The following is a 27,991-nucleotide window of genomic DNA, read 5'->3' on the forward strand; positions in this document are numbered from 1 at the left end:
ACAACAAATGCTCAAAACAAAGAATACTAAAGGCAGTAAGGGGAAAAGGACAGGTAACATATAAAGACAGACCAATCAGAATTACACAGGACTTCTCCACAGAGACTATGAAAGCTAGAAGATTCTGGACTGACATCATACAGACCCTAAGGGAAAACAAGTTCCAGTCCAGGTTACTGTATCCAGCAAAACTATCAATCACCATAGATGGAGAAACCAAGATATCCAGGACAAAAACAAATTTACACAGTATCTGTCCACAAATTCAGCCCTACAAAGGTTAATAGATGGAAAACTCCAACACAAAGTGGGAAACTTCACCCTAGCAAGATCAAGAAACTAATCCTCTTGCAACACACACCAAAGAAGAAAAGCACACAAATGTAACTGTACCTCTAACAAAAAAAAATAGCATGGAACAACAATCACTATTCCTTAATATCTCTTAACATTAATGGACTCAATTCTCCAATCAAAAGAAATAGACTATCAGACTGAATATGAAAACAGTATCCAGCATTTTGCTGCATACAGGAAACTCAGCAACAAAGACAGACACTGTCTCAGAGTAAAAGGTTGGGAAAAATATTCCCAAGCAAACAGTTCCAAAAAACAAGCTGGAATAGCCATTTTAATATCAGATAAAATAGATTTTCAACCAAAAGTCATCAAAAAGACAAGGAAGGATACTTTTTACTCATCATCAATCTATCAAGATGAACTCCAAATTTACAAAATCAGAAATGAAAGGGAAGACATCAGGTCCTATTACAAAAGCCTATACTCAACAAAACTAGAAAATCTAGAGGAAGTGGACAATTTTTGTAGACAGATTCCAGGTACCAAAGTTAAATCAGTATCAGATAAACCATCTAAACAGCCCCATAACCCCTAAAGAAATAGAAGCAGTCATCAAAAACTTCCCAACTTAAAAAAAAAAAAAAAAGACCAAGATCTGATGGGTTTAATACAGTATTCTATCAGACTTTCAAAGAAGACTGAATACCAGTACTCTCCAAACTATTCCACAAAATAGAAGCCGATGGAATATTACCCATCTAATTCTTTGAAGCCACAATTATGCTCATTCCTAAATCACACAAAGATCCTACAAAAAAAGAGAACTTTAGACCAATTTCCCTCATGAACATTGATGCAAAAATACTCAATAAAATTCTTGCAAACCGAATCCAAGGACACATCAAAAAGATCTTCACCATGATCGAGTGTGCTTCATCCCAGGCATGCAGGGATGTTTCAATATATGGAAGTCTATCAATGTCATCCACTATATAAACAAACTCAAAGATAAAATTATATGATTATCTCTCTAGATGCAGAGAAAGCAGTTGGCATAATTCAACACCCCTTCATGTTATAAGCTTAGAAAGGTCAGGTATGAGAGCCCGACCCATCTGCCACGCGGACTGCCAGCTCCTAAGGTTGAGAGATTGGTGAGTGGGAGATCTGGGTGGCCGGGTAGCAGCGAGATCTCTGCTGAGTGCGCACGCGGAGCACACCCTCCAACCTGCCTGATCCGGGGACCAGGAAATAGAACTTTGGAACCTCTGTTCCCACCAGGCGACCCTGAGGAATAGAACAGGGTTGGGCACATCTGCCACCTGGACCAGTGGACATCCAGGGACACAGACCAGATACAAGGGAAAGGAGAGAACATATCACTGACAACAAAATGGCAAGAGGAAAGCGAAAGAGTATATCCCAAGAAAACCAAGACAACCTGGCAAAACCAGAACCCAGCTATCCCATAACAGCAAACATCGGAATTCCAAACACTCCAGAAAAAGAAGACGCAGACATGAAATAATACCTCAAGATGCTGATAGAGATACTTAAACAAGAACGGGAGGATAAGCAAAAAGATTCAGAAGCTTTTAAAGAGGAAACAAGAAAAACACTCAAAGAACTCAAAGAACTAGAGGAAAAGAGAACCAAAGAAATAAAGGAATGGAAGAGGGAAATTAAAACAGAAATTGACACAATAAAGAAAACACTAAAAGAGATAAGGAGAGGCAGAACACCAAAAAAAGAAATCAGGAGTCACAGAAGCAAGCATTTCCAATAGATTACAAGAGAACGAAGAGAGAATCTCGGGGGCAGAAGACAACAATGCAAACATAGACAAAACAGCCAGAGAAGATGCAAAAAAAAAAATAAAATAAAATAAATAAAAAGCTTCTAACCCAAAATGTCCAGGATATCCAAGACACAATAAGACCAAACCTAAGGATAATAGAAATAGAAGAGGGAGAAGAGTATCAACTAAGAGGCACAGTAAATATCTTCAACAAAATCGTAGAAGAAAACTTCCCTACCCTCAAGAATGAGATGACCACGAGCATAAAAGAAGACTTCAGAACTCCAAATAGGTTGGACCAGAAAAGAAATACCTCCCGACACATAATAGTCAAAACACCAAGTGCCCAAAGCAAAGAAAGAATACTAAAAGCAGTAAGGGGAAAATGTCAGGTAACATATAAAGGCAGACCAATCAGACTCACACCCGATTTCTCAACAGAGACTATGAAAGCTAGAAGAGCCTGGACAGACATCATGCACTCCTTAAGAGAACACAAGTGCCACCCCAAGCTGCTATACCCAGCAAAACTATCAATTACCATCGATGGAGAGACGAAGATATTTCAAGACAAATCAAAATTCACACAATATCTGACCACAAACCCAGCACTACAACGAATTATAGGTGGAAAACCCAATACAATGAGGGAAAATACAGCCTAGTAAAAACAAAAAAACTCCTAAATAAGAAAACTATAAGAAGAAAAAAACACAGACACAACTCAACCCAAAAAAGCAATAATGGCAGGAAACAGAAACAACTATTCCTTGATATCTATTAACATAAATGGTCTCAACTCCCCAATAAAGTGACATAGACTATCAGACTGGATACATAAACAAAATCCAGCCTTTTGCTGCATACAGGAAACTCATCTCAGAGACAGAGACAGACACTATCTCAGAGTAAAAGGGTGGGAAAAAAACTTCCAAGCAAACAGCTCCAAGAAGCAAGCTGGAGTGGCTATTCTAATATCGAATAAAGTAAATTTCCAACCAAAAGTTATCAAAAAAGATAAGGAAGGACACTTTTTACTCATTACCGGGGAAATCTGTCAGGAGAACTGTCAATCCTTAACATATATGCTCCAAATAAAAAATCACCCACATTCATAAAAGAAACCCTACTAAAGCTCAAAAAATACATTTCACCCCACTCTCACCAATGGACAGATGAGGGAAACAGAAACTGAACAAGGACACTGCAAAACTAGCAGAGACTTTGAACCAACTAGAATTAATAGATATATATAGAACATACTATCATAAAGTAAAAGAATACACCTTCTTCTCAGCACCCCATGGCACCTTCTCGAAAATTGACCACATAATTGGACACAGAACGAGCCTCCATCAATATAAGAAGATTGAAATACTCCCATGCATCCTCTCAGATCACCATGGTCTACGGCTGGTCTTTAACAACAACAAAGACAACAAAAAGCCCACATACACATGGAAACTAAACAACACTCTGTTAAAGGATAGCAGGGTCAAAGAAGAAATAAAGAAAAAATTAAGGATTTTCTAGAATTCAACGAAAACAAAAACACAACATACCCAAAGCTATGGGATGCAATGAAAGCAGTATTGAGAGGAAAACTCATAGCCCTAAGTTCTTCCAAAAAGAAACTGGAGAGAGATCACATCAGCAACCTGACAGCACAGCTAAAAGCTTTAGAACAAAAGGAAGCAGATATACCCAAAAAAAGTAGACGGCAAGAAATAATCAAAATTAGGGCAGAAATAGACCAAATAGAAACAAATAGAACCATTGAAAAAAATCAACAAAACAAAGAGTTGGTTCTTTGAGAAAATCAACAAGATTTATAAACCCCTAGCAAGACTAACTAGAGGGCAAAGAGAGAGTATCCAAATTAACAAAATCAGAAAGGAAAGGGGTGACATAACAACTGAAACTGAGGAAATTCAAGAAATCATCAGATACTACTACAAAAACTTATGCTCCACAAAATGGAAAATCTGGAGGAAATGAATGAATTCCTAGACAGATACAAGGTCCCAAAGTTAAACCAGGACCAAGTAAACCATCTAAATAACCCTATAACACCTAAAGAAATAGAAGAAGTCATCAAAAGCCTCCCAACCAAAAAAAGCCCAGGTCCAGACGGGTTCAGTGCAGAATTTTATCAGACGTTTATTGGGGATATAACACCAATACTTGCCAAACTATTCCAAAAGATAGAATCAGATGGAATATTACCCACCTCATTTTTTGAGGCTACAATAACCCTCGTACCTAAACCACACAAAGACCCTACAAGGAAAGAGAACTTCAGACCAATCTCACTTATGAACATTGACGCAAAAATACTCAACAAAATCCTTGCAAACCGAATCCAAGAACACATCAAAACGATCATTCATCGTGACCAAGTAGGCTTCCTCCCTGGGATGCAGGGATGGTTTAACATTAGAAAATCCATCAATGTAATCCACCATATAAACAAACTCAAAGAACAAAATCACATGGTCATCTCACTAGATGCTGAGAAAGCATTCGACAAAATACAACACCCCTTCATGTTAAAAGTCCTGGAAAAAACAGGAATCCAAGGCCCATACCTAAACATAATAAAAGCAATATACAGCAAACCAACAGCCAACATCAAACTTAATGGCGAGAAACTTGAAGCAGTCCCACTAAAATCAGGGACTTGACAAGGCTGCTGACTCTCCCTCTACCTATTCAACATAGTACTGGAAGTCCTGGCTGGAGCAATTAGACAGCAAAAGGAGATCAAGGGAATACAAATCGGAAAGGAAGGGATAAAAACATCACTCTTTGCCTATGACATGATAGTGTACTTGAGTGACCCCAAAAATTCCACCAGAGAACTTCTACAGCTGATAAACAAGTTCAGCAAAGTGGCTGGATACAAAATTAACTCAAACAAATCAGTAGCCTTCCTATACTCAAAGGACAAACATGTGGAGAAAGAAATTAGGGAAAAGGTACTCTTCACAATCGTCACAAAAACTACGAAATACCTTGGTGTGACTCTAACTAAGCAAGTGAAGGACCTGTATGACAAGACTTCAAACCTCTAAAGAAAGAAATTGAGGAGGATCTCAGAAAATGGAAAGATCTCCCATGCTCATGGATTGGAAGAATCAACATCTTAAAAATGTCCATCGTACCAAAAGCAATCTACAGATTCAATGCAATCCCCATCAAAATTCCAACCCAGTTCTTCATTGAGTTGGAAAGAGCAATGTGCAATTTCATCTGGAATAACAAAAGACCTAGAATAGCGAAATCCATCCTCAACAAAAAAAAAAAAAAAAAAAAAAAAAAAAAAAAAAAAAAAACATCTGCGGGAATCACTATTCCTGACCTCAAGCTATATTACAAGGCAATTGTGCTGAAAACTGCATGGTACTGGTACAGAAATAGGCATGTGTATCAATGGAATAGAATAGAAGATCCAGAAATGAGCCCTCACGTATATGGTCACCTGATTTTTGACAAAGGAGCTGCAAACATTCAATGGGAAAAGCACAGCCTATTCAACAAATGGTGCTGGTCCAACTGGCATTCAGCATGCAAAAGAATGAAAATAGACCCTTTCTTATCTCCTTCTACAAAGCTCAAGTTTAAGTGGATCAAAGATCTCCACATTAAACCAGATACACTGAAACTCTTAGATGAGAAAGTAGGGAAAACCTTAGAACACATAGGCACAGGAGAAAATTTCCTGAACAAAACACCAATGGCTCAAGCTCTAAGGTCAAAGATTAACAAATGGGACTTAATGAGATTGCAAAGTTTCTGTAAGGCTAAAGACATCGTCAAGAAAACAAAACGACAACTAACAGAATGGGAAAAGATCTTTACCAACACCCCATCAGATAGAGGCCTAATATCTAAGGTATGCAAAGAACTCAAAAAGCTAGACACCAGAGAATCAAATAACCCTATTAAAAAATGGGGTACAGAGCTAAACAAAACGTTCTCAGTTGAGGAATATCGAATGGCTGAGAAATATCTGAGGAAGTGCTCGACATCTTTAGTCATCAGGGAAATGCAAATCAAAACCATCCTGAGATTCCACCTCACACCAGTCAGATAGGCCAAGATCCAAAACTCAGAAGACAACAGATGCTGGCGAGGTTGTGGAGAAAGAGGAACCCTTCTGCACTGTTGGTGGGGTTGCAAACTAATAAAACCACTCTGGAAATCAGTCTGGCGATACCTCAGAAAATTGGACATAATACTACCTGAAGACCCAGCTATTCCACTTCTGGGCATATACCCCAGAGACACCTTAGTACACAACAAAGATATATGCACCACAATGTTTATAGCAGCTTTATTTATAATAGCCAGAAGCTGGAAAGAACCCAGATGTCCTTCAGAAGATGAATGGATACAAAAATTGTGGTACATTTACACAATGGAATACTACTCAGCCACCAGAAACAATAACTTGACCAAATTCTTAAAAAAATAGCTGCATCTAGAGAATATCATTCTGAGTGAGATAACCCAGTCACAAAAGAACAGACATAATATGCAGTCACTGATAGTGGGATGCTAACCCCAGAGGCTCGCCGTGCCCCAGAAACAACTCACAGACTGTATGAAGTCCAAGAAATAAAGAAAACAAAACAAAACAATACAAAAAAATTTCTATACAACAAGAAAACTTTGACTATTTCCATGTTACATTTTGTTTTACATGTACTTTATGCTCATTGTAACTATTAAGTTTTCAATGCATACTATCAAACCTTTAAAAAAATCAAGTACTAACTAAAAAATATATTCATACAATTTCATGTAAAAATTATTTTAAAATCTGAAAAAAGTACTGACAAAAATGTATTGTATAATTTTATGTAAACAATACTTAAAATCTGTACATTTATCTTTGTTTTGTAAAATAAAGTTGTTAAAAAAAAAAGAAAGGTCAGTTATTCAAGGCTCATACTTAAACACAGTAAAATAATATACAGTAAACCAGTAGCCAACATCAAAGTAAATGGTGAGAAACTTAAAGGACTCCCACTAAAATCAGAGACTAGACAAGGCTGTCCACTCTCTCTCTACTTATTCAGTATAGTACTGGACGTACTAGCTAGAGCGATAAGACAACAAAAAGAGGTCAAAAGGATACAAAATGGAAAGGAAGAAGTCAAAATATCATTATTTGCAGATGATATGATAGTATACTTAAGCGACCCTAAAAATTCCACCAGGGAACTTTTACAGCTGATAAAAACACTTCAGCAATGTGCCTGGATATAAAATTAACTCAAAAAACTCAGTAGCCTTCTTCTACTCAAAGAACAAACCGGCTGATAATGAAATTAGAGAATTCACACCCTTCGTAGTAGCCACAAAGAATATAAAATACCTAAGTGTGACCCTAACCAAACAAGTGAAGAATATGTAGGACAAGATCTTCAAATCTGAAGAAGGAAATGGAAGCAGACCTCAGAAGGTGGAAGATCTCCAATGCTCATGGATCGGAAGGATCAACATTGTAAAAATGGCTATCTTGAGGATGTTTGCAGCTAAACATCAGACTGAACAGGGGATCCCAATGAAAGATCTAGAGAAAGGACTAAAATAGCTGAAAGGTTTGCACCCTCATGGGAAGGACATCATCATCAGTCAAGGCACTGAGGTAGACAGGGTGATTGGGGGAGGGAACAACTTTATGGAATTAAGTTGAGGGGGAGAAGGGAGGGGAGTGGGGGAAAGGGTATAACATTTGAAATGTATATACAAAGAATATCCAATAAAATTGAAAATAGAAAAAGTTAAAATTATACATAATATTAAAAAATAGAATAAAAGTTATAAACACACTTAAATGCTTTAAATATAAATAAAAAATAAAGTGTATTATGTCTATAAGTCTTTAACTGTAATTTAGCTCACACCTTTATATTCTACAGAACATAAGGTCAATCTCAAATTTTTCAGTCTTTATTTATTTCAAACCTGAATTAGAACTTTTCTATAGATTTTAGCATGTCTCTGTAATGAACTAACCTCACCTTCGTCTCAGGGCACTTCAGTGCATAAAGACATAGTTCACTTAGATGTTTAAAGAAATAACTTTAAGCTTTTGGGTAATTGTACATTCAGTTTTCTATGTATGTATATATGTTTGTATAAACTATATGCCCTAATGTTTCCTTAAGGAGAGGAGAAAGGCTTGAAATAAGAGTAACTTATGAAAAATTCCTTACAACAGGAAGCAAGAAGCCAGTAGAGTTACTAATTGCCTTTTAGAGACTCAGAGTTCCCTCATTACCTGTGATTTAAGCTAAAAATGAGGTAATTACTGATAACATCAGTGCTTGTCTGGTTGATCTTGGCACCTGCAGCCCTAGTGTGCCGCTTGCTACGGCTGGTGCCACACTTTACAGTCTTATGCTGACATACTTAATTTATACTTTCCATCTTTCTATTGATTCTGAGTGAGATAGCTCCTGTTCTGTTAGAACAGCATTTTCAAACTCATTTCTTTAAATGGTATTATATACAATACTGGAACTATGATACACTCTTTTGGCTGATAGAATTTCTTATTTTTTTTTTTTTTTATAAACTAGAACCATTTAAAATTGTCTGTATTTTTTAATATCGGCTTTTAAAGTTTGATCATAAATGTTATTACAAATTTTTAAATCTCACCTTATGCATTAAAAGCATAAAATTGTGCAAAATTTTATATCAAAGTCCTTTCTTTGTACTTCTTCAGTTTAATACATTCTGTCCTGCTCATAGGTTATCTTCCTGCTTTCCTTTGATGCCCGTATGTTCTATTGATCACAGGTTTGTCTCTTCAGGTACATGGCCATTTGGAGATCTCGATTCTGTTACTCTGGCGGAATGTCCCAGAAGCCAGAGAATCCTCCTTCACTTTCTTTCCGACATTCTGACTTTTGTACTTCTCACTGTAATGTAATACTTTTCTTGCTCACTGAACAGTTCCTGTATCATTAGATGCCAAAATAACTGTCCTAGTGACAGCTTTCCAGTAGCACAGTCTGGTAGTCTCTACACTCTTCCCCTTCCCCTGGCTGTTCAGGTTCCGCTCACTCACCTCTTTCTGTGTTGTATGCTGTTTGAGATGTTATGTCATTCCTTAGCGACGGTGTTCACCTCCAGATGATATCAGAAACTCAGGTAGAAATCATACAAATGAGACGCTCTCTATAGAATATAGATAAATTCTGTAGTTTATGATAATCTAGATCACTGATTAAACTTCTCTAAATTTAGCACATATTATGCATTTCCTCAGTTAAAAATTATTAAACAATGGGTTTAGAAGACACCAATTAGAAACCCCAACAACATACATTAAGACCTGTACACATTTAAACAAGAAGTCATTTGCAATGAATAAACTGTCTGAGGGGGAAAGTGAGTTTTTTTTTAATGGAGTGATACTTGGTGTGTTAACCACACCCTTGAACAGGCCTCAAGCTGACCAACATAAACCTGACTTTATGTTTTTACCATTTGTTTTTTATTTTTATCTTCACTTTTTCTTGTATGCTGTGTGTGTGTGTGTGTTTGTGTGTGTATGAATGTGTTTGTATGTATGTGTGTTTGTGTCTATGTGTGCACACAGGCTTTGGCTTAGGTTTTGACTTTTCTTTTTTTTTTTTTTTTGACTTTTCTTAAAAGAGAAAGAATATGAAATGGGATGGGAAGAGAAGGTTTATATGGAAGGAGTTAAGGAAAGGGAAAGAATATGACCAAAATATATGTGCAAAATACTATTTTGAAAATTTTTTTTAATTTAAAAGTTTTACATCAATTGTTTATAAATATTAAGAAATACATTAAAATATATAATTGAAAATAGATGATGTCTTTATAATCACTAGCTGTATTCATTCATTGAGTGTTCTGAGTAATTTCATAGATTAGGTGTAACACACATCTTTAATCTAAGTACTCATGAGGTAGAGTCAAGAGAATTTTTTTAGCCAGTACTACACAAAACAAAACCAAAGGACTTCCATGTCAAACACAAACAAGCCGCTGCAGAAGGCTAACTATGGAACTAAGTTTTATTAAAGGAATGTCATCAACTGCTGGGGGGGAAACTTTTCTGGTTTGTTGGTTTGGGTTTTGAGTTTTTTGAGTAACATTTGCTGCAGACTGGGACAATTGTATTCACTCACAGTAGCCTCTTTGAGAAGTGCCTGGGTAATTCAACATTCTTAACACCACTTTATTATAAAATAAATTATTATATTAAATATATTATAATTATATTAAATATATTATAAAATATATTATTGTTTCAAGGCCTCCTGCTGCTAATCCTTTGTCAGCATGTACCAGCTGATTTTGTCTTCAGGGATCTGGTGCCTGCAATGGTAGAGTCCTTGCCACTTGGTGGCACTAATGCTTTTTTAAAAGAAGTGTTTAAAGTCTAGGTCTCTATAGCTGTGGCTCAGGGAACATCACAGAAGAAAGGACCCAGAGGTTCTAAAAGCCAGAGGACCAGGATGTCACCTGAAAGGTTGTGCCTTCTATATACAATAGGGAAGCTTTATCCATGAAATTTTGATGGCACAGTTGCCTGAATAACACACAAACAGTGACACCATTAGTTGCTAAGCTAAGCCATGGTGGATGGAGGACATCACTCACACAAAGCCCCACTCCTAGGTGAAGAGCTGAAGCTAATTACTAACTTCCAAGAGAGTGAGGATTATGTCTTTCCTAAGGATGAGCCCACCTAACTGGCTATCCTTATAATCAGTTCCAAGCCTTATAATCATTCATTTGAGCAATACTAACTAATGGGACTTAGTAAAATCTATTTCTGTATTAGTTCATATGTTTATAAAACAGTAATATTAATGAAAAAGAAACCCATGACTTTCAGTTATTTGGGAATATGTGGGAGGGCTTGGAGGGAAGAAAGGGAGTGACTGGGGAAATCATACATTGCTCATGTGAAATCTTTTAAAAATAAAATAAAGAATTCTTAAATATTTAAATATACCAGGCCATTCTTCACTGTTTGCAGTCATAACACATCTTCCTCAGTCTGACTATTAAGAACTTATTTTCTGCTCTTACACTGAGTATTAATTCAAATTTGAAAAGAAGAGAAGATCATGGTGTTTTTCCTGCTTGATAGACAGAGCTCATTTCCCTTGTGTCTGGATTATACTGTGTCTTTTAGTTTTCTTGTTCTAGAAAGGCATTTTTTCTAGTTTACATTGATTTTTTATCTCTTCTGAGTAGTTTTATTTTTCTGTTTGTTCAGTTGTCTGAAAAGAGGAGTTAAAGACATAACCAAAGAGACTGGTTCCAATTGGCCTAAAAATATTTTGTCTAAATTATTACAATTAGCATTTTATCACTGGTGTTATTGTCAGGTTTTGACAGCTCAAGATTACCTGCTACCCTCTATGTTTATGTATATGCACATATATCTGCCCATCTAAAATATAGTATTAAACATAATTTCATGACTACTTTTTCTTAATTTTTCTTTCTGTAGCTTCTTCACCCCTGTGAATAAGAACTCATTTTGAAAAAGACTAGAAGTCACTAATTCATACTCCTTTTTCCTATCCAGAATTATTGATGTTTTTGGGTCATAAATATGCTTGTTTTTGGGGTTAAGTTTAATTTGGGATTCAAAATCTGTTCTTTTTGTTGACAGACCACACGTGGAGATACATCTCTCTAATGTACTTCTTTATCTCATCATTGAAAATTGATTGCTAAGTACTTCATAATACAATATGAGTATATATTGAACTCTTTGGAACTGAAAAAATGTGTTTATTATTTAATCCACTAAATCCAAATGTGTATGGGCCTGGATTCATCTACTGGGGCATGGATAATCTACCAGTGACCACATTCCTCAAGAAAAGTGATTCCTTCTGCTAGTCAAGTTTCTCTAGAATAGCAGAACTTAGAGAATGAATCTTACAGAATAAATTTTTGAGAATCACATATAGACTGAGACCCAACTACTCCAACAATGGCTGCATCTGAATGGATGGTATAGGATCTTGTAGTTGTTCAGTCCATGAAGTTGGATGTCTTAGTTGGAGGTCTTCAGTATATGCCGGAATCCCACAGCAGGCTCTAGTATCAGAAGGAATGGGCTTTCTAGGGAGGTGAGTGCAAACAGGCAAAGAGAAAATCTTCCTTCTTCCATGCTGTTATATAGGCTTGCAGCAGCAGGCTTTCCCAGATTAAAGAGAAATCTTTGCACTGCAGAAGATCTGGATTAAGGTGTGCCTTGCCACCTCCAAGATTCAGACTGAAGGTGTATCTTCCCAACTCAGAGATCTGCATTAGAAGTGGATTTTCCCACTTTAAATAAGCAAAAATCCCTCATAGATAGGCCCTCCATTTGTGGATATCATTTAATTCCAGATGTAGACAAGTTGACAACCAAGAATGGCCATCACTCTTCTCCCCAGGCAGCCATCAACTGCAAAGCTCCTCAGCCAGATTTGGGCAGCTGAGGAGCCCCTCCACACTGCATGTTGGAGTTTATAACAAAGTTGACTGGTCTCGGGCAGAATGTGTTTAGATAACCACAGCTGCTGTGAGTTTGTGAGGTCAATGCCATCATGCTACTTTTAAAAATAATTTTTCCCTGCCCTGTAGGCTGAAATGCCTATGCCACTGAACTATGTCCCCAGTCCTTAATAACAGTTTCTCAAGAAAGATATGTCTTTTCTCAACATGCATGCAATATGGTCAATGACAGCCTTGTGTTCTGAGGTTCCAGTAGCTTTCTCCTTTAGGATATCATTCTTCTGAGGTTATGTCTGAGGTTTTGGCTTTGATAATCAGTTTTACATCTCATGTCAATTTTATTGTAGTATTGTGGAATTTGGGGGTAATTTCACAAAGCCAATCTCAGTAGCCTTGACTGTTGACAAATGATTCTTAATGTTCAGTTCAGATTCAAATAGTGGGAATGTTGGTCTGATTTCTCTAGCCAACCTTAGTAAATGGTTTGGGACAATTAATTTCCAATTGTTTCCCAGTTGAGCAGATTTACTTGTATATTAATGAGGCACAGGTGTTGAGCCCTTGGTGCCTGCATGCCTTGGAGGGATATTTCAGTGGTTTATCTACTCAGATATAGGTACTGTAAAAAATTCAGGCTTGTGTGTAACAGGTTTTTGTTGTTGTTGTTTTTGGTTTGTGTGTGTATGTGTGTGTGTGTGTGTGTGTGTGTGTGTGTGTGTGTGTGTGTGTTTACAATAAGGCTTTTACATTTTTTTTTATGTTTTGTTGAAATTTCCATGCACCTGTTAATGTTTTCACAGTGACCCAATAGAAAGACTTTGTGGGTATTTCAATAGGAAAGAGCACACACAATTTAAAAGGGTAATATTCTTTTCCATTTAACTCTCCCACCTAACGAGAAAGAAAACAGGATTATTCAGAGTTATTTCATATGAAAAGTCAGTATAACTAACAGGCTACTTCTTTGTTATGCAATTTTGAAACATATTTTTGTTAACAGATAAATGTGTCATATATTCTTATTAAAATTCATTTTCCTATACATCCACTGAACTACACTGCCAGTGTTTTACAGGCAATGGAATAGCCTGCATAGTCATTACAAAATTCAAAGCTAGGATAATTATAGCCATCTACATATTCATTAACTCTACAGAAGAACTGTGTCCAAGAAGACAGCCATTCGTTCAGATACAGAACACCACTAAATACATACATTTGAAAAGTTAAAATTCTCAGGCTATTTTATATTAATTTCCTTTAGCACTCCACTTGTAGTAGAAGGATTTTAACAGAAGGACACCCCTGATCTGGTTCTTTTCCTACAGGAAAGAATGGGAAGAACTATTTGTAAACAACAATTACTTGGCAACCATAAGACAGAAGGGGATTAATGGGCAGCTGAGAAGCAGCAGGTTCCGCAGCATTTGTTGGAAGGTAAGAAGAAAATATTTATTTACACTTTGTGGTTGCAGTTTGTCAACACATTACCTGGTGCCCTGGAAGATTATCCACACAGGATATCTCTCTAGCCTTTTAGCCATTTGTGTTTCTCTTTCATAGGACATTTACTAATAGGCTAAGCCACCTGGGCAAGTGGAGCTAGCAGATAACGTCTCTGCAGTAGCTCTTCTCATCTCTTTCAGTGGTGGACCTCAGAGCTGTACTGCTAAATTACCCAAAGGAGGGTTTTCTGATTTTCTTGAAGTTGGGCAGGAGAAGTGGAGGGTAAGCCTCTGCCATTTAGCCATCCCTTTGTCTTCCTAGGAAGCACTTGGAAGGACTTGAGTCTTTTATTATATATGAGATTGAGGCAGCCTGGAGAGTAGAAGGAAACTGGGTCATTCTCCTTCAGAGAGAAGGGTCATTGGTCACCAAAACTGGAAATTGATGATCTGCAGTTATCATTTTAATTGCTTTGAAAAATTAGTCCTTTTTCTTCTCTAAAATGATGAATTTGGGTATTGACTTATTTTTTAAATGACCTTTATTACTAGTTTTAAGGCTATCTACATAAATTGAACCTAAAAAGTTTGTACAAATCAAAAAATGTTAGAAATACATGATTTATTGTATAGTTCTGAATTTAATAATTTATATTTAATAATGAAACTAGAAAATATGTACTCAAATATTGGTGTTCTACCCTCATTCCCTGTTATTTAACTTTTAAGTATACTTCATTTACTAAAAATAAGCTGAAGCCTAGTTTCATTTTATTATTGTATTAAAATCAGTTAAATAAAATTTGTCATTTTAAAAATGCTTATTTTCATAAGCTGATTGCCAGTTGTAAAAGGCTCTGCTGTCAAAGGGTGACTATGCCCTCAGTCCTCAGACGGCTCCTTTCTCTACTTTCTTAGAGCAGAGCAGTAGCACTAGGAACTGCTGTGACAGGTTGCATGCAATCACTTCCTAGCATGCCCAGGGAGATTAGACTTGAACCTTCATTGAGGTTTTTTGTTTTTTTTTTTTTTTTTTTTTTTTTTTTCTTTATTTAAAATAAGTCTTTAAGAAGGCTTAAATCTGTTTTGTGGTTTAAGTTTTTAAGTCTTGCTTTTAACATTTGGTTTTTAATTTTATGAACATATTATCTGGGATTGAAATGAGTATATTGAATGGCACATGTCATAAATTGGGTATTTCTTTAAATTTTCAAACAATTTTATTAGCCTGATTTCATAGATAGTAGATTTTTTTATACAAAGTTTTCTCTTTTTTCTCTCCAACAGCTCTTTCTTTGTGTTCTTCCTCAAGATAAAAGTCAATGGATAAGTAGAATTAAAGAACTAAGAGCCTGGTATAGCAATATTAAAGAAATAGTAAGTAAATGTAACTACTGAAATTATTTGCATATGTGTACTTCAAAGTTCACTAGTTTCTAATCATTCTATATCTTTTTTTTTATCAGCATATAACTAATCCAAGGAAAGTTGTTGGCCAACAAGATCTGATGATCAACAATCCCCTCTCACAAGATGAAGGAGTAAAGTTCTTACTACTTTTGTTTGCTTGATTGTTTTTAAATCATCTCATTTGTGTGTGTGTGTGTGTGTGTGTGTGTGTGTGTGTGTGTGGTCTGCATATATGTCTATGTATCATGTGTGTGCCTGGTACCTGTAGAAGCCACAAGATCCTAAAGATTCTCTGCAATTCAAATTGTAGATGGTTATGAGCCATTCTGTAGTTGTGAGCAGACAGGGTTTGTAACTCCTGAGTCTTCTCTCTAGCCTCCTTCTCTATTTGTATTTCATCCCTTTTTCATTCTGAAAACTGCCCTTTAATGGCTTCTGTGATCTGTGTAGGGTAAAGGGCATGTGTATGAAAATTCATATGCAAACAGCATATTCTGTGCTCAGTGATTTAATTTCAAAACACTTAACTATCTAAATCCTGGTGCATCTCTCTCTCTCTCTCTCTCTCTCTCTCTCTCTCTCTCTCTCTCTCTGTGTGTGTGTGTGTGTGGGTGTGTGTGTGTGTGTGTGTAGTACATGCACATAATGCATACAAATATAGGCAGAGGTGGACATTGTATCCTGCTTTATCATTCCTTGCCTTATTCCCTTGACACTATGTCTCTCACTGAATCTGAAGCTTGCTTTCAGGTAAACTAGCTGACTAGGGTCCACCTGTCTCTGATTCCCAAAGCTGGAGTTACAGCCACAAAAGACCACACTGAGCTTTGTGTGGATGCTCAGGATTCAAACCCAGGTTCATGCTCACATCTTATCTGCTCAGCACCCATGGGCATCTCTTAAAGGCTCTACCACCTCCCAATAGTGCTAAGCCACTAAGCCTTTAACACAAGGGGCCTTTGGGAACTGTCAGGATCTACACCATAGTAATTTCTCTTTGAGTTATCCACTGTACTATAAACTATTTCTTGCTTTTTAAATATAGGAATGCTCTATTTTTGAAAGGGGAATAATGTTTTAGGTTGGCTGCTGCCTTCCAAAGTATATTTCATTGTTTTATGTTAATTTGTACGATTGAGTTTGACTTTAAACATATTTGCATTCATATGAGCTGGGTTTCAGTAAAAAACAAAAACAAAAACTGGCTACCTGTTTTCTTGGACTCTGTTATCCTTGATAGAAAAATTTCCAGATTTTGGCTAATTTAGTTAAAAACATTAATCTATTAAAACATAGGGAAATAAATGGATTGTGTATTTGTCCCTTGCTAACTTTCAGTTTAAATAATTAACTGCTAATTATAGGTTTGTATACACAATCTAAGATTAATTTTTCATGCTCAAAATTAAACTTTTAGATACTTACCTCCAAGCCTGACTACATGGATTCAAATCCATGAGGGGTGTGCATCTGTGTGTGTGTGTGTGTGTGTGTGAGAAAGAGAGAGAGAGAGAGAGAGAGAGAGAGAGAGAGAGAGAGAGAGAGAGAGAGAGAGAGATAAGGAATGGCACTAGCAGGAAAAGCAAGGGGACTAACTAATTCTAAAGTTTTAGAGCATCCAGATGAGAAGAGAGCTCCTGCATCAGGGCTGCCCTGGATAGTGAGGTTGCTAAGGACCACCTTACACGTGTAGCAGCACTGTCCTTGGAAGAAAAAAAGCACTCATTACTCATAATGATTCTGAAGAAGCTTACATTCCAGGGAAATTTAGGGACAGATATTCCTTAACAGGGACTATATAACTTACTACTGCTCTTGTCACTTGTTACTGCTCTACACCTGTGTATTTAGCTGAATAATTTTTTCTCACTTTATAGGTATATTAGCACTTTTCTGAAGCATAAGCTTTTCTATAGCACCATAAAATATTAAGTAATTTTTGGATGGTTGGTTTTGCTCTTTTGTTTTACTGAGACCAAGTTCCACTATATAGCCTTGTCTAGACTGACCCTCACTATGTAGACCAGGCTGGTCTCAAACTTAAGAGAACTGCCTTCCTCTGTCTCCAGACTGAGGGGATTAAATGTGTGTGCCACCTTACCCTGTTCTTAAATAATTTTTAGACTTTATAAGTTTCCATTTTGAACACTCATGTGCATGCTTCTGAGATTCAAAGAGAGCCATGGACATGCCTTCATCCTGCAGAAAGAATGGAAGCTTTATAAGTACACACAGTAAGGGACTAAAAAAAAGTTTGAATTAGATGAGATTTTAATAAAAATTATTTTTGTCTCAGGTTCCTATCTAAGAAATCTAAAATGACAGCTTAGATAAGAATAAATCCAATAACTTAAATTATTAAATTGAAGTCATAAAAGTCAAGCAGTGTGAAATTATTCTAATTAGGTTCTCATTTTTTCCAGAGTCTTTGGAACAAGTTCTTTCAAGATAAAGAACTGAGGTCCATGATTGAGCAAGATGTCAAAAGAACGTATGTACCACAATGTTTTGTTCACTAATTCAAGATAGTTTTACTTTTTTGTAATTTTAGCAAAGTGTAAGACCCACTGAGGATCCTTAATTTACAGTAGTATTTTACATGCTTTGATGCAAAGTTATTTTTTTGAAATAAGTTCTCATTCTATAGTTATTTTTCTTCATGTTTTCCTCATGGAGTAGCCACTTTTATTCGGGATATCAGATAATTTATATTCTGAGGGTATTCTGAAGGTTAGGCAACAAGTTCTCTCGAGTTCAAGTTATATATAGTCTCAGAGACAAGGTCACATGAATTTGGGCTGTATACAGTCAAAAGAACAACTCTTTGCTTGGAAACATTATTCTTGATATTCTTGAATAACAATGGATAAGATGATTGATAGCAATGTAAGAAAAAAAATTCCAAACCTATAATTACAACTTGAAGAGACACAAAGCACATTATAAGAATAATTTATGTTTTGGAAGAATAGAGATTACAAGACTCTTGAACTCTTCTCACAAGGTCTCAGAAATCTTCTCACACAGCTCCATTTGAGGACCAGTTCAGAAAGTGGACAAAAACATACTTGGGCAGAGCCATTCATCTGTACTAGAAAAATGCTTTGTTCCAGAGGACTGAGAAGCTCCCAAGCTAATTTCACCTTTTCATAGTCAATGACCCTGGGGCAAGAGAACAGAGTTTCTTGAACTCTTGTTATTTAAAGAATTTTTTTTTACCTTCTTTGAGGACAGAACCTCCCATTGGGTAGCAGATTTGGAGGGCCCTACAAGATCTACTAGTGTCAAACTTCATGGGGCAAGAAGGAAACTTGTATTAGCACAATGTAGGTAGTCAGTGCTGCTTCAAACTTCTAGTGTCTGACACCAGGCTATTTTATATTAGATATATTTAGGTCCAGTACAGTTTTGGGGGAAAAATACCTGCTATCCCAAACCCATATGTATAAAATAACTGACCCAACAAGTTTTCTTAGATCTCTACACTCTATTGGTGCTTAATAAAACACACACACACACACACACACACACACACACACACACACTTTTAGAAAGAAAGCACTGACCCATTGTACACTTATCACTAGTGGCACCAGTTCTTCATAATTTGCTATGGTGAAATTAACAAATAATATGTACATTGATATTTTATATACTTATTATGAACTATATATAGTTATATAAATATATATTTATGTCTTCTCCATGTACACCAGAAGAGACTATTTGATTCCAAAAGACTATTGTTATTGATTCTTGTGTGCTACATTGAAGATGCTGATAATTAAACTCAGAGCTTCTGAAAGAACATCCAGGACTCTTAGTCACTAAGCCATTTTCCCAGCCCCCAAATCAGTGTATATTAAAAGAACCCAATGTATATTTTTGTAGAAGGATTGTGTAATCACAAACAAGCACTGCAGAAAACAGGACTGTCTGGAGAAATACAGGATTGTCTACTAACTGGTGAAAAGCTTTATCTCTTTTCTACCCAGGAGGATGGAAGTGGCTATTGTTAATAACAGGGAAACCTTTACTATTCGTAGGGTCAGGCCTCACTCAAATGTGCCAGAATGTTTTTCCTGGACTCTTGCTTCCCTACCTTCTTCATTACCTTAGTTTCTTAGTCAGTAGAACCCATCCTTAGGGGCATATATCACATGTACAGTATAGTCTGCTGACATTTTGTTAGTCAGTGACCACACAATATCCTAGGCCTTTAAGCTATAAGACCCATCTTTATGGAAAAAGTCACATGTGCCTTGCAGAAGAATATTGATGTAGTGCCTTAAGTATCATTGTGTACATGGGTTTAAGATAGCTGTTACCAGAAATTGTTTTTCCAAAACTTCTATTCTTAAAGTAAAGATTTCAACCTATTCAAAATAAACTGCCTATCAACCAGAGAATGCTACATGTTTCTAATATTTCACATAATTCTCAAAGGGCAGTGTTGTGTGATCATTTATATTGGTAATAGTTAGATAGCTTATCTCTGAGCATACATTTGCACCTTCTAATCAAATTATTCTGTACCCTCTTTCCTTTCATTTGCCTTTGTTATTCTTCTTGCTTTTCTCTGGATGCTACTAGGGTGTATAAAAAGTACATCTTCTATTTGTGGACTCAGCACTTACATATGACAAAGCCACCTCTTGTTGCATAGTAAATGTCTTCTCACTCTCACAATCAGACATCATCTTTGTGCATCAGCTGTTGGGAAATTCATGGGATTTTCCTCAAAAATCTTGTGTAATTTTTTGGTAATGCATGTTAAAACTGTGGGCAGATTACCGTCATCACCTTTTATCTCCAAGCCCCCCTTTGTCAATGGGAACAATACTAGTTACCTCTTAACATTTTATGGGTTAATTGCTTATGGTTGATTATCACTTGCCAATAAATTCAAATTCTAAATGTTCCAGAATTCAATTTTTTAATATTTTTATGCCCCAAAATGTTGGATTTCATATTTTGAATTTAGGGATTCTCAACCTGCATGCCAGGTGGTTTAGATGGTCTTGTGTTATGCTGTGATAAAAGTGTTAGTAAAGTTAATTCTTATATCTGCCGTTACTAGGAAGCCAGGAGACAGTGCATTAGAAAGACTAAACCTTCTGCAAGTTCTCCAGTGCATTCTCACTATATTTATGTCTATAACAATGTCAGAGCTTCTAGCTTTCTTATGTCCCACATCATGAAAGAATCAGATGACATGAACTACTACTGAATCACCATAAACTACTCAACAGATGAAGATATCTACCTAAAAATAATACTAACTCAAGAGAATCAGGAGTTGAAATATCATCTAAACTGTAGCTACCTTGTGACCTTGAATGACTTTGGTTGTGAATTCCAGTTAGTGCTGGAATTAAAGGCATGAACCACCATTCCTAGTTCCTCCTAGTCTGGAATCCATCACTTTCAGTTGAATCAATAAAACAGCTAGTAATACAATGGAAGCACAATGGAAGAAAGGTCTGGAAAGAAAGACCATAAGCACTTGTAAAACAAGGGCAGAGTTTTTAGGGGTGATTGTTGCCCTGGAGAAATAAAGCAGAATAGTGGGTTGGTACAGAGAGTAGTTCAGGTTTCGCTTCTTGAGAAGCAGTGGTCAGAGACTTCATTCCCACCCCTTTATGGATCTGACAGAAGAGCAATCCGGCAATGGGAAAAGCATACAACAATTTCCAGTAAAAGTGAGTGTTAACAAGAACAAAATATAGTTAGGGATGACTACAACCAAGTCATTTAAAGAAAAGAATCTAAAAAGATGAGAACCCCTAGGCAAGGAATGTTTATAACTGAGTAAAAACTTAGGATTTGTTCCATTTGTAATTAGTGGGTGTTGGAAGATAATTCTGGCATATATGTAGAAAAAAGTTCCTTAGGAGTCTTCAAAATTAAAAAAAAAATATTAGTGACTTAAACTGAAGATGTAGTATTGAAATGGGAGTAAATAGACTAATGATACATACTTAATGTTTTAAAGACGAATCAGGGGTTATTGTGTGTTTTTCCTATTCATTAGTTATGATTATTGCTGCTGCGCATAGAGGTTTTGACCTTCTGTTCTTGGACTGTTGTTGATTTGTCTTCAGTGGTGATATTTTCATCTTTTTATACTCATCCATTCTGGTTGCTCAACCAATGAGTCTTCTCAGAGCAAATTTATAATTTGACTACTTTATAAATCTAAAACCTCTGACTGTCTGTGGCCTATGGAAAAATGGCTTTGCCCAGCTTCTGTAAAACACATCTAGTCATCTGTCACAGTGTATTTTCTGTCATTCTTCCAAGAATAGGTTTTGCCTAGCATTTTGCTTACTCTGCTGCTTGTGTTGGGTCACTGACACTCTCACTTAAGGTGATGACATTCATTGTCACCTTGTCCATGATACATTTACAGGCCTTCACATTTGGGATTTTAAAATGCCCATTTTACATGTTTTAGCCTTTCCTATTAACTTTTAGATGATATTTCACTTTGGTTTTACATGTATTTCAGTCTCTCATATGCATTCATAATTTTCTTTATTAAACTCCAAGGGTTTCAGGCACTATAGATTACAAGATCAGTATGTCTTGTACCCACCAAGAAGTTGAAGTCTTAAAAGAAAAGCAGGAAAAAAATTACAATGAGGCCCATCGGTGCCATAGGAGGAGCAGTGTGTCCAACACCTCTTGTGTGAGGCTGTCTACTTCCCAGCTCATTGATAGACCCTGATAGGCCAGCAAAGAGCTGGAACTGAGTCTGGTTTTGTTGTTGTTGTTGTTTGTTTGTTTGTTTTGTGGTGTTTGTTTGTTTGGTTTGGTTTAGTTTTTCTTCCTTTTTTTTTCTTTGTCTTAAAACACATTGCTAAATTGACACAGAATAGAAGGCCGTATAATAGTTGGCAATTACTTTTGCTCAGCCTGCTTGTACTTTTTAATATTGTAAACCTTACAAGGCAGATGCACATTTAATAAAATACTTGGAGGATCAACCTTCTGGTCTAAGTTAAAGATTTTTTTGATCTGGATATTTAGTGTTAGATATTTTTCCCCTAAAGTGTTTTAAACCCTTTTTTTTTTTTTTTTTTTTTTTTGAGGCACAACATTTTTACTTAAAGAGGTTTGTACTCATTTCAAAGTAATAATTATATATATCTCAGCCTAATGAAGTTGTAACTGTTCCCATTTTTATTATAGAAACAAAACCCTGATACAAAGTAAATCAATGAATGTCCAGTTTCGAGAATTTCTAGTTCCAGCTTAGATTGTCTTAAAAAGTAAAATTTCCCACATTTTCATTCCAAAGCTCTAATGTTAGCAACTTTAAATTTTAACATTATTTAAAGTAACTTAAGTTCAGGATGTAATAGCATTTCCATACTCAATGCCAAAAAAGTATGTTATTTGGTCTGTCAAGGTCTATTCTAAAAATACACATCTATAACACCATTTGCACATTACCATATTATAAGCTTTTGCCAAATAGTCTCCTCTTTTCTTTAGAAATATTCTGTCTTCTAAAGCAGATGATTACAATTCTTTGGGTTAGTACTTTCCTTATAACTTCAGTCTTACATAGGAGTTTGCTTGTAAGATTTGCTGGTCATTTTCTTTAACTATTGCTGCTGTTTTTTTCTCAGTAATTGTTAACATTTCTGCATTCTCTATTTACCATGAGAATCTTCATGATACAGTTAGTCATTTCCACTTTTAAAAAAATGGAATATTTTTCTTCAGAGCCTGTTCCTAGATAATCTAAGCAAACAAGTTTTATAACTTTACTTTTAAAAATAGCACTTGCTATTTTGAAGACTAATTTATAATTATAGAATTATCTTTAAAACTGTACATATGTCCTAGTGACTTTGCTAGAAAGCAGATATCTATGATTTTAAATCAATTTTGGAATAAATTTAAAAATTAAGTCTTTATTTACATTAATGGCATTTAAATCTTAGTAGTTTTTTGTTGTTGTTGTTGGACAGACCTATATAGATTATTTTTAACTTCTCAGAACGATCTATCTAGATAATTAATTGTTTTTTTATTATATGATTGTCATTTTGTTTAATTCATATTTGATTTATAAGTGTGCCCTAAACTGACTATTCAGTGTTTTCCCTTCCCTTAAGAAATCTATGATTTTTATAATATATGAGACTTATGTAAGTTTACTCAAGTGTAATTCTCTATCACATTGTGTGATGCTGATAGTAAATAGGCCACTGTTGAAAAGTCTGTATATTAGTGCTATGCACATAATTTTACAGAACTAACTTACTTATTTTTTAATGTAAAGTCTCCCTTCCCTTTACTCCATTTTCTGCAGAAGTACTTCAAGAATGTCCTGTTTGAAAACTTTGTACACTTTGCTTAGAATCTATTTTTTTATTTAAATTAAAAGCAAATTCCTCTGGGGAAAGGAGGATTTTACAACCAATTTCAAGCAGAATTGATTTTGGTGTGTGTTAATGCAGACAATCTGCCCAGTGTTAAAATGTTACAGGGGGAAAAATACAAGCTGCCATCTTCATGTGATCACACCAAAATAGCAGCTTGTATTTATATTTTCAGTCTCCTCGAGGTGGACTGCAGGCACGCATGAATGAGGGGCTGTGCTTAGTGTTGTGGTTTTATTTAATGCAGACAACGTACATGCTTGTGCATGCACGACCAGCCCTCACATATGCACTTGTTCACAGCCGAGAAAGTGAAAACGACAACACAAGCCGCTCTCTAGAGTTGTCGGCAACCAGGGTGTGTGTTTTTAAATATTAAAGAGGAGGGAGCAGGGGCAGATTTTCAGAAAACGAAGAAACAGTTTCTTCGTCCAATGTGCCATAGTCCTTCCTCATTTTACATTTAAGGTAAAAACAAAATTAATATTTTATACATTACAGAAATATGTATTTTCACATATTGCTTTTTTTCTTATTGCAAATAGATTTTTTTCTCAAATATCCTGATTACAGTTTACCCTTCCTTTTCTCCTCCCAGTTCCTTCATAACCCCCCTCCCATGCCTATCCACTCCTTTCTGTCTCTCATTAGAAACAAACGGGCCTCTTGTTCTGTCTGATGGTTAACTTCAAACATCCTCCTCTGTATCAGTATGATTCTGGCAGAGCTTCTGAGGAGGCATCCATATCAGGTTATTGCCAGTAAGCACTACTTGATATCAGCAGTAGTGATTGGGTTTATTGGATGCCTGTGCAGTGTATCCCCAGGTGAGGCAGTCTCTGGATGATCTTTTCTGCAATCCCTGCTCCTCAATTTGCCCCTTTATTTTCTTTTGTTCTTTTTTCTAAGAAAGACTTAGGCATCCACTTTCTGGCCTTTCTTTTCTTTGAGCTTCCTAAGTTCTGAGGATGGTTTCTTGGGTATTCTGAGCTTTGGGGGCTAGTATTCAGTTATGCGTGAGTAAATACCATGATTGTTCTTCTGTGACTGGGTTACCTCACTCAGGATGATAGCTTCAAGTTCCATCCATTTGCCTAGGGATTTCATGAACTCATTGTTTTTCATAACTGAGTAGTACTCCATTGTGTATATATACCACAAATTCTGTATCCATTTCCCTTTTGAAGGACATCTGGGTTCTTTTCAGCTTCTGGCTATTGTAAATAAGGCTGCAATGAACATGTTTGAGCATGGGTCCTTGATAGTTGTTGGAGCTTCTTTTGGGTATATGCCCAGAAGTGCTATAGCTGGGTCCTCAGGTAGTACTATGTCCAATTTTCTGAAGAACCTCCAGACTGATTTCCAGAGTAGTTGTACCGTCTTACAACCCCACCAACAGTGGAGAAGTGTTCCTCTTTCTACACATCCTCATCAGCATCTGCTGTCACCTGAATTTTTCATCTTAGTCATTCTGACTGGAGTGAGGTTGTTTTGATTTGCATTGACCCCAATGAAGGAGCTAGAGAAAGAACTGAAGAAGGTGAAAGGGTCTGTAACCCCATGGGAAGAACAAAATTATCAACTAACCAAACTCACCCCAGCTCCCAGGGACTAAAACATCAACCAATGAGTTCGAATGGGAAGACCCATGGCCCCAGGTGCATATGCAGCAGAGGATGGCATTCTCTGACATCAATGGGAGGAAAGGCCTTTGGTCTAGAGAAGGCTCATTCTCCTAGTGTAGGGGAATGCCAAGGTGCTGAGGTGGGAGAGGATCTTTGGGAGAGGGAGCACTTTCGTGGAGACAGTAGGAGGGGGGAGAGGGATGAGATTGTTGGAAAGGGATAACATCTGAAACGTAAATGCAGAGAATATCCACCTAAAAATATTGGAGAAAAAGAAAGCAAACAGGCCTATAAGAGACAATAATAATGTAACTACAGTACAACTAACACATTGCAATTGAACTAAATTAGCAGAAGGGAAGGAGCTCAAAAAAAGGTACAAGACACAGAGACCCACTTGTTCACACACTCAGGAATCAAAGAAAACACTAAACTGGAGGCCAAAATACATATGCAGAGGATCTGGTACAGACCCATGCAGGGCCTGTGCGTGCTGCTTCAGACTCTGTGAGCTCATATGTGCTTTGATTGTGTTGATTTTGTCTTTCTTGATGTGAGCCTTCCCCTCTGGCTCTTACACTCCTTCTAACTTCTCTTCAAAAGGGCTTCCCTGAGCTCTGAGAGGAGGGATTTGACATAGACCTCTCATTTAGGGTAGCATGTTCAATATGTCTCTTCTCTACTTAATACCTGGCAGTGGACCTCTGCATTGGTTCTTTTCTGCTACAAAAAGAAGTGTCTCTGATGATGGCTGAGCTAAGCCACCCTCATCCTTGACTATAGCACAATATCATCAGGAGTTATTTATTGCTGTGATATTTTTTTAAGATAGTATCTGGTTTTGACCTGTATCTTTTGAATAGTCTGGGAGCAGTTTCAGGTATGGGTGTGATCTCCTAGGGTGGGCTTTTTGTTTAATCAGATATCAGTTTGCTCCCACAAACTTTGTACCACAGTTATACCATGATATCATGGAAACAGGGCACCATTGTAGATCAAAGGGTTTATGGCTGGCTTGGTGTTTACATTTCTTTTTTGGTAGAATGCAAAGTACCCACTTGTACCAACGGTTCTAGATTGTAGTTATGAAGGCTCTAGGTAGGTACCAGCTAGATTTTTTTTCCTGTTCAATGAACTGTATAGGTGTTGCCTTTACCTCGGTGACTTTGCTCTCAGTTTGTGGAGAGCAATCTATTATATTGGCAACAGTCTGGATTGTTTGGGGATTCTAATGGGATCCTTTTGCCCAATGATTTAATTACATATAACTCAAAGGAGTCCTGGTAGGTTCATTTGGTGACAAGAAGTAATTCAGTTGGGCTCCTATTTCCATATTATCTGGCAGTTTAATTTAGATCAAATTATATATATATATATATATATATATATATATGGAAGCATCTATTGTACTAGGTTTTCATAGTACCACGCAAATGGCTCTGACTTTAAGTATCTATGTCATACCTCCTTTATCCCTGCCTCCTCTCTCCCTCCTGACTTGACCTTTCCATTCTAGAACCCTCATCATCCATAACTATCTTATTTTCCTGAGGAAAGCTGTTTGTCCACCTTTGTCCTTTGCTTTATGCCTAACATCTATGATTCTCCAGGTTTATGTCTTAGTTATCATTGACTGAAGAGCTAACTGTAAAAGTTCTCCTTTGCCTTGGTATAAGGACATGGAGACCTGGCAGATTTATGCAGAAGCTTCTTGTGCTCTAGTTGGGCAATCCCTGAGCTATTCTAACCTACAGTGCTGGTCTGGCCTGCTTCCTAGCCACATGGCGTTACCTGCCATCTTGGTCTTGCCCTGGCTGCTCCTACTCTATCTCATCTTCACATAGCAACTTTCTCCTGGCTACCTCACATGCTAACCCAACACTCTTCTCTCTCCACCAAGACTCTCTCACTGAAATCAGAAGTCCTCCTTCACTCTTCTCAGCTACATAGGCTGATCAGCTTTTTATTGATTAATCCGAGGTGATGGAAAACAATATTTTACAAAATATTGAGTCTGACAAGGTCCAGATTACAACCAGATCTGTGTACAGAAATCAGCTTATGAATGCACAATATACAAAAACATTTTCCAAAAGTTACTAGTTACTTAGTTAATACATATTTGACTTTTGGAGCCTGGAATACCTCAATTGGGATTAATTTTTTTCCTAGTTCTACTTAATCACCTGGGAGTTTCGTGATTCAAGATTGTTAATGAATGAGTAATACTTCAGTGTGTAAATATGCCACAATTCCTTTATCCATGTTTCTGTTGGGTGTCATGCTAGGTTGTTTCTAATTTTAGGATGTTGTGAATAGAGCAACAGTGAATGTAGTTGAGCAAGTGTCTCTGTGGTAGGATGAAGTGTCCCTGGACATATGTCTAACAGTGACAGTAGTATAGCTGGATCTTGAGGTAAATTGTTTCCCATCTTCCTGAGGGACTGTGATACTTGTTTCCATAGTATCAGCTTGCACACACACCCCCCAGCCGTGGAG

General features: G+C 36.6%; 1 protein-coding gene across 2 annotated transcripts in view; it reads left to right on the forward strand.

The window, feature by feature from the left end:
• The window catches only part of TBC1D5 (TBC1 domain family member 5), a 446,523-nt gene that overhangs the window by 222,566 nt on the left and 195,966 nt on the right, over nt 1-27,991 (forward strand). For both annotated transcript variants that reach the window (XM_080917354.1, XM_080917355.1), the window contains exons 6-9: nt 13,945-14,053; nt 15,349-15,438; nt 15,528-15,602; nt 17,895-17,962. In XM_080917354.1, the coding sequence (XP_080773480.1) occupies nt 13,945-14,053; nt 15,349-15,438; nt 15,528-15,602; nt 17,895-17,962 (342 nt within the window). The remainder of the gene's footprint in view (nt 1-13,944; nt 14,054-15,348; nt 15,439-15,527; nt 15,603-17,894; nt 17,963-27,991) is intronic.

This window comes from Micromys minutus (genome assembly GCF_963924665.1).
Source record: "Micromys minutus genome assembly, chromosome: 5".
NCBI classification, from domain to species: Eukaryota; Metazoa; Chordata; class Mammalia; order Rodentia; family Muridae; genus Micromys; species Micromys minutus.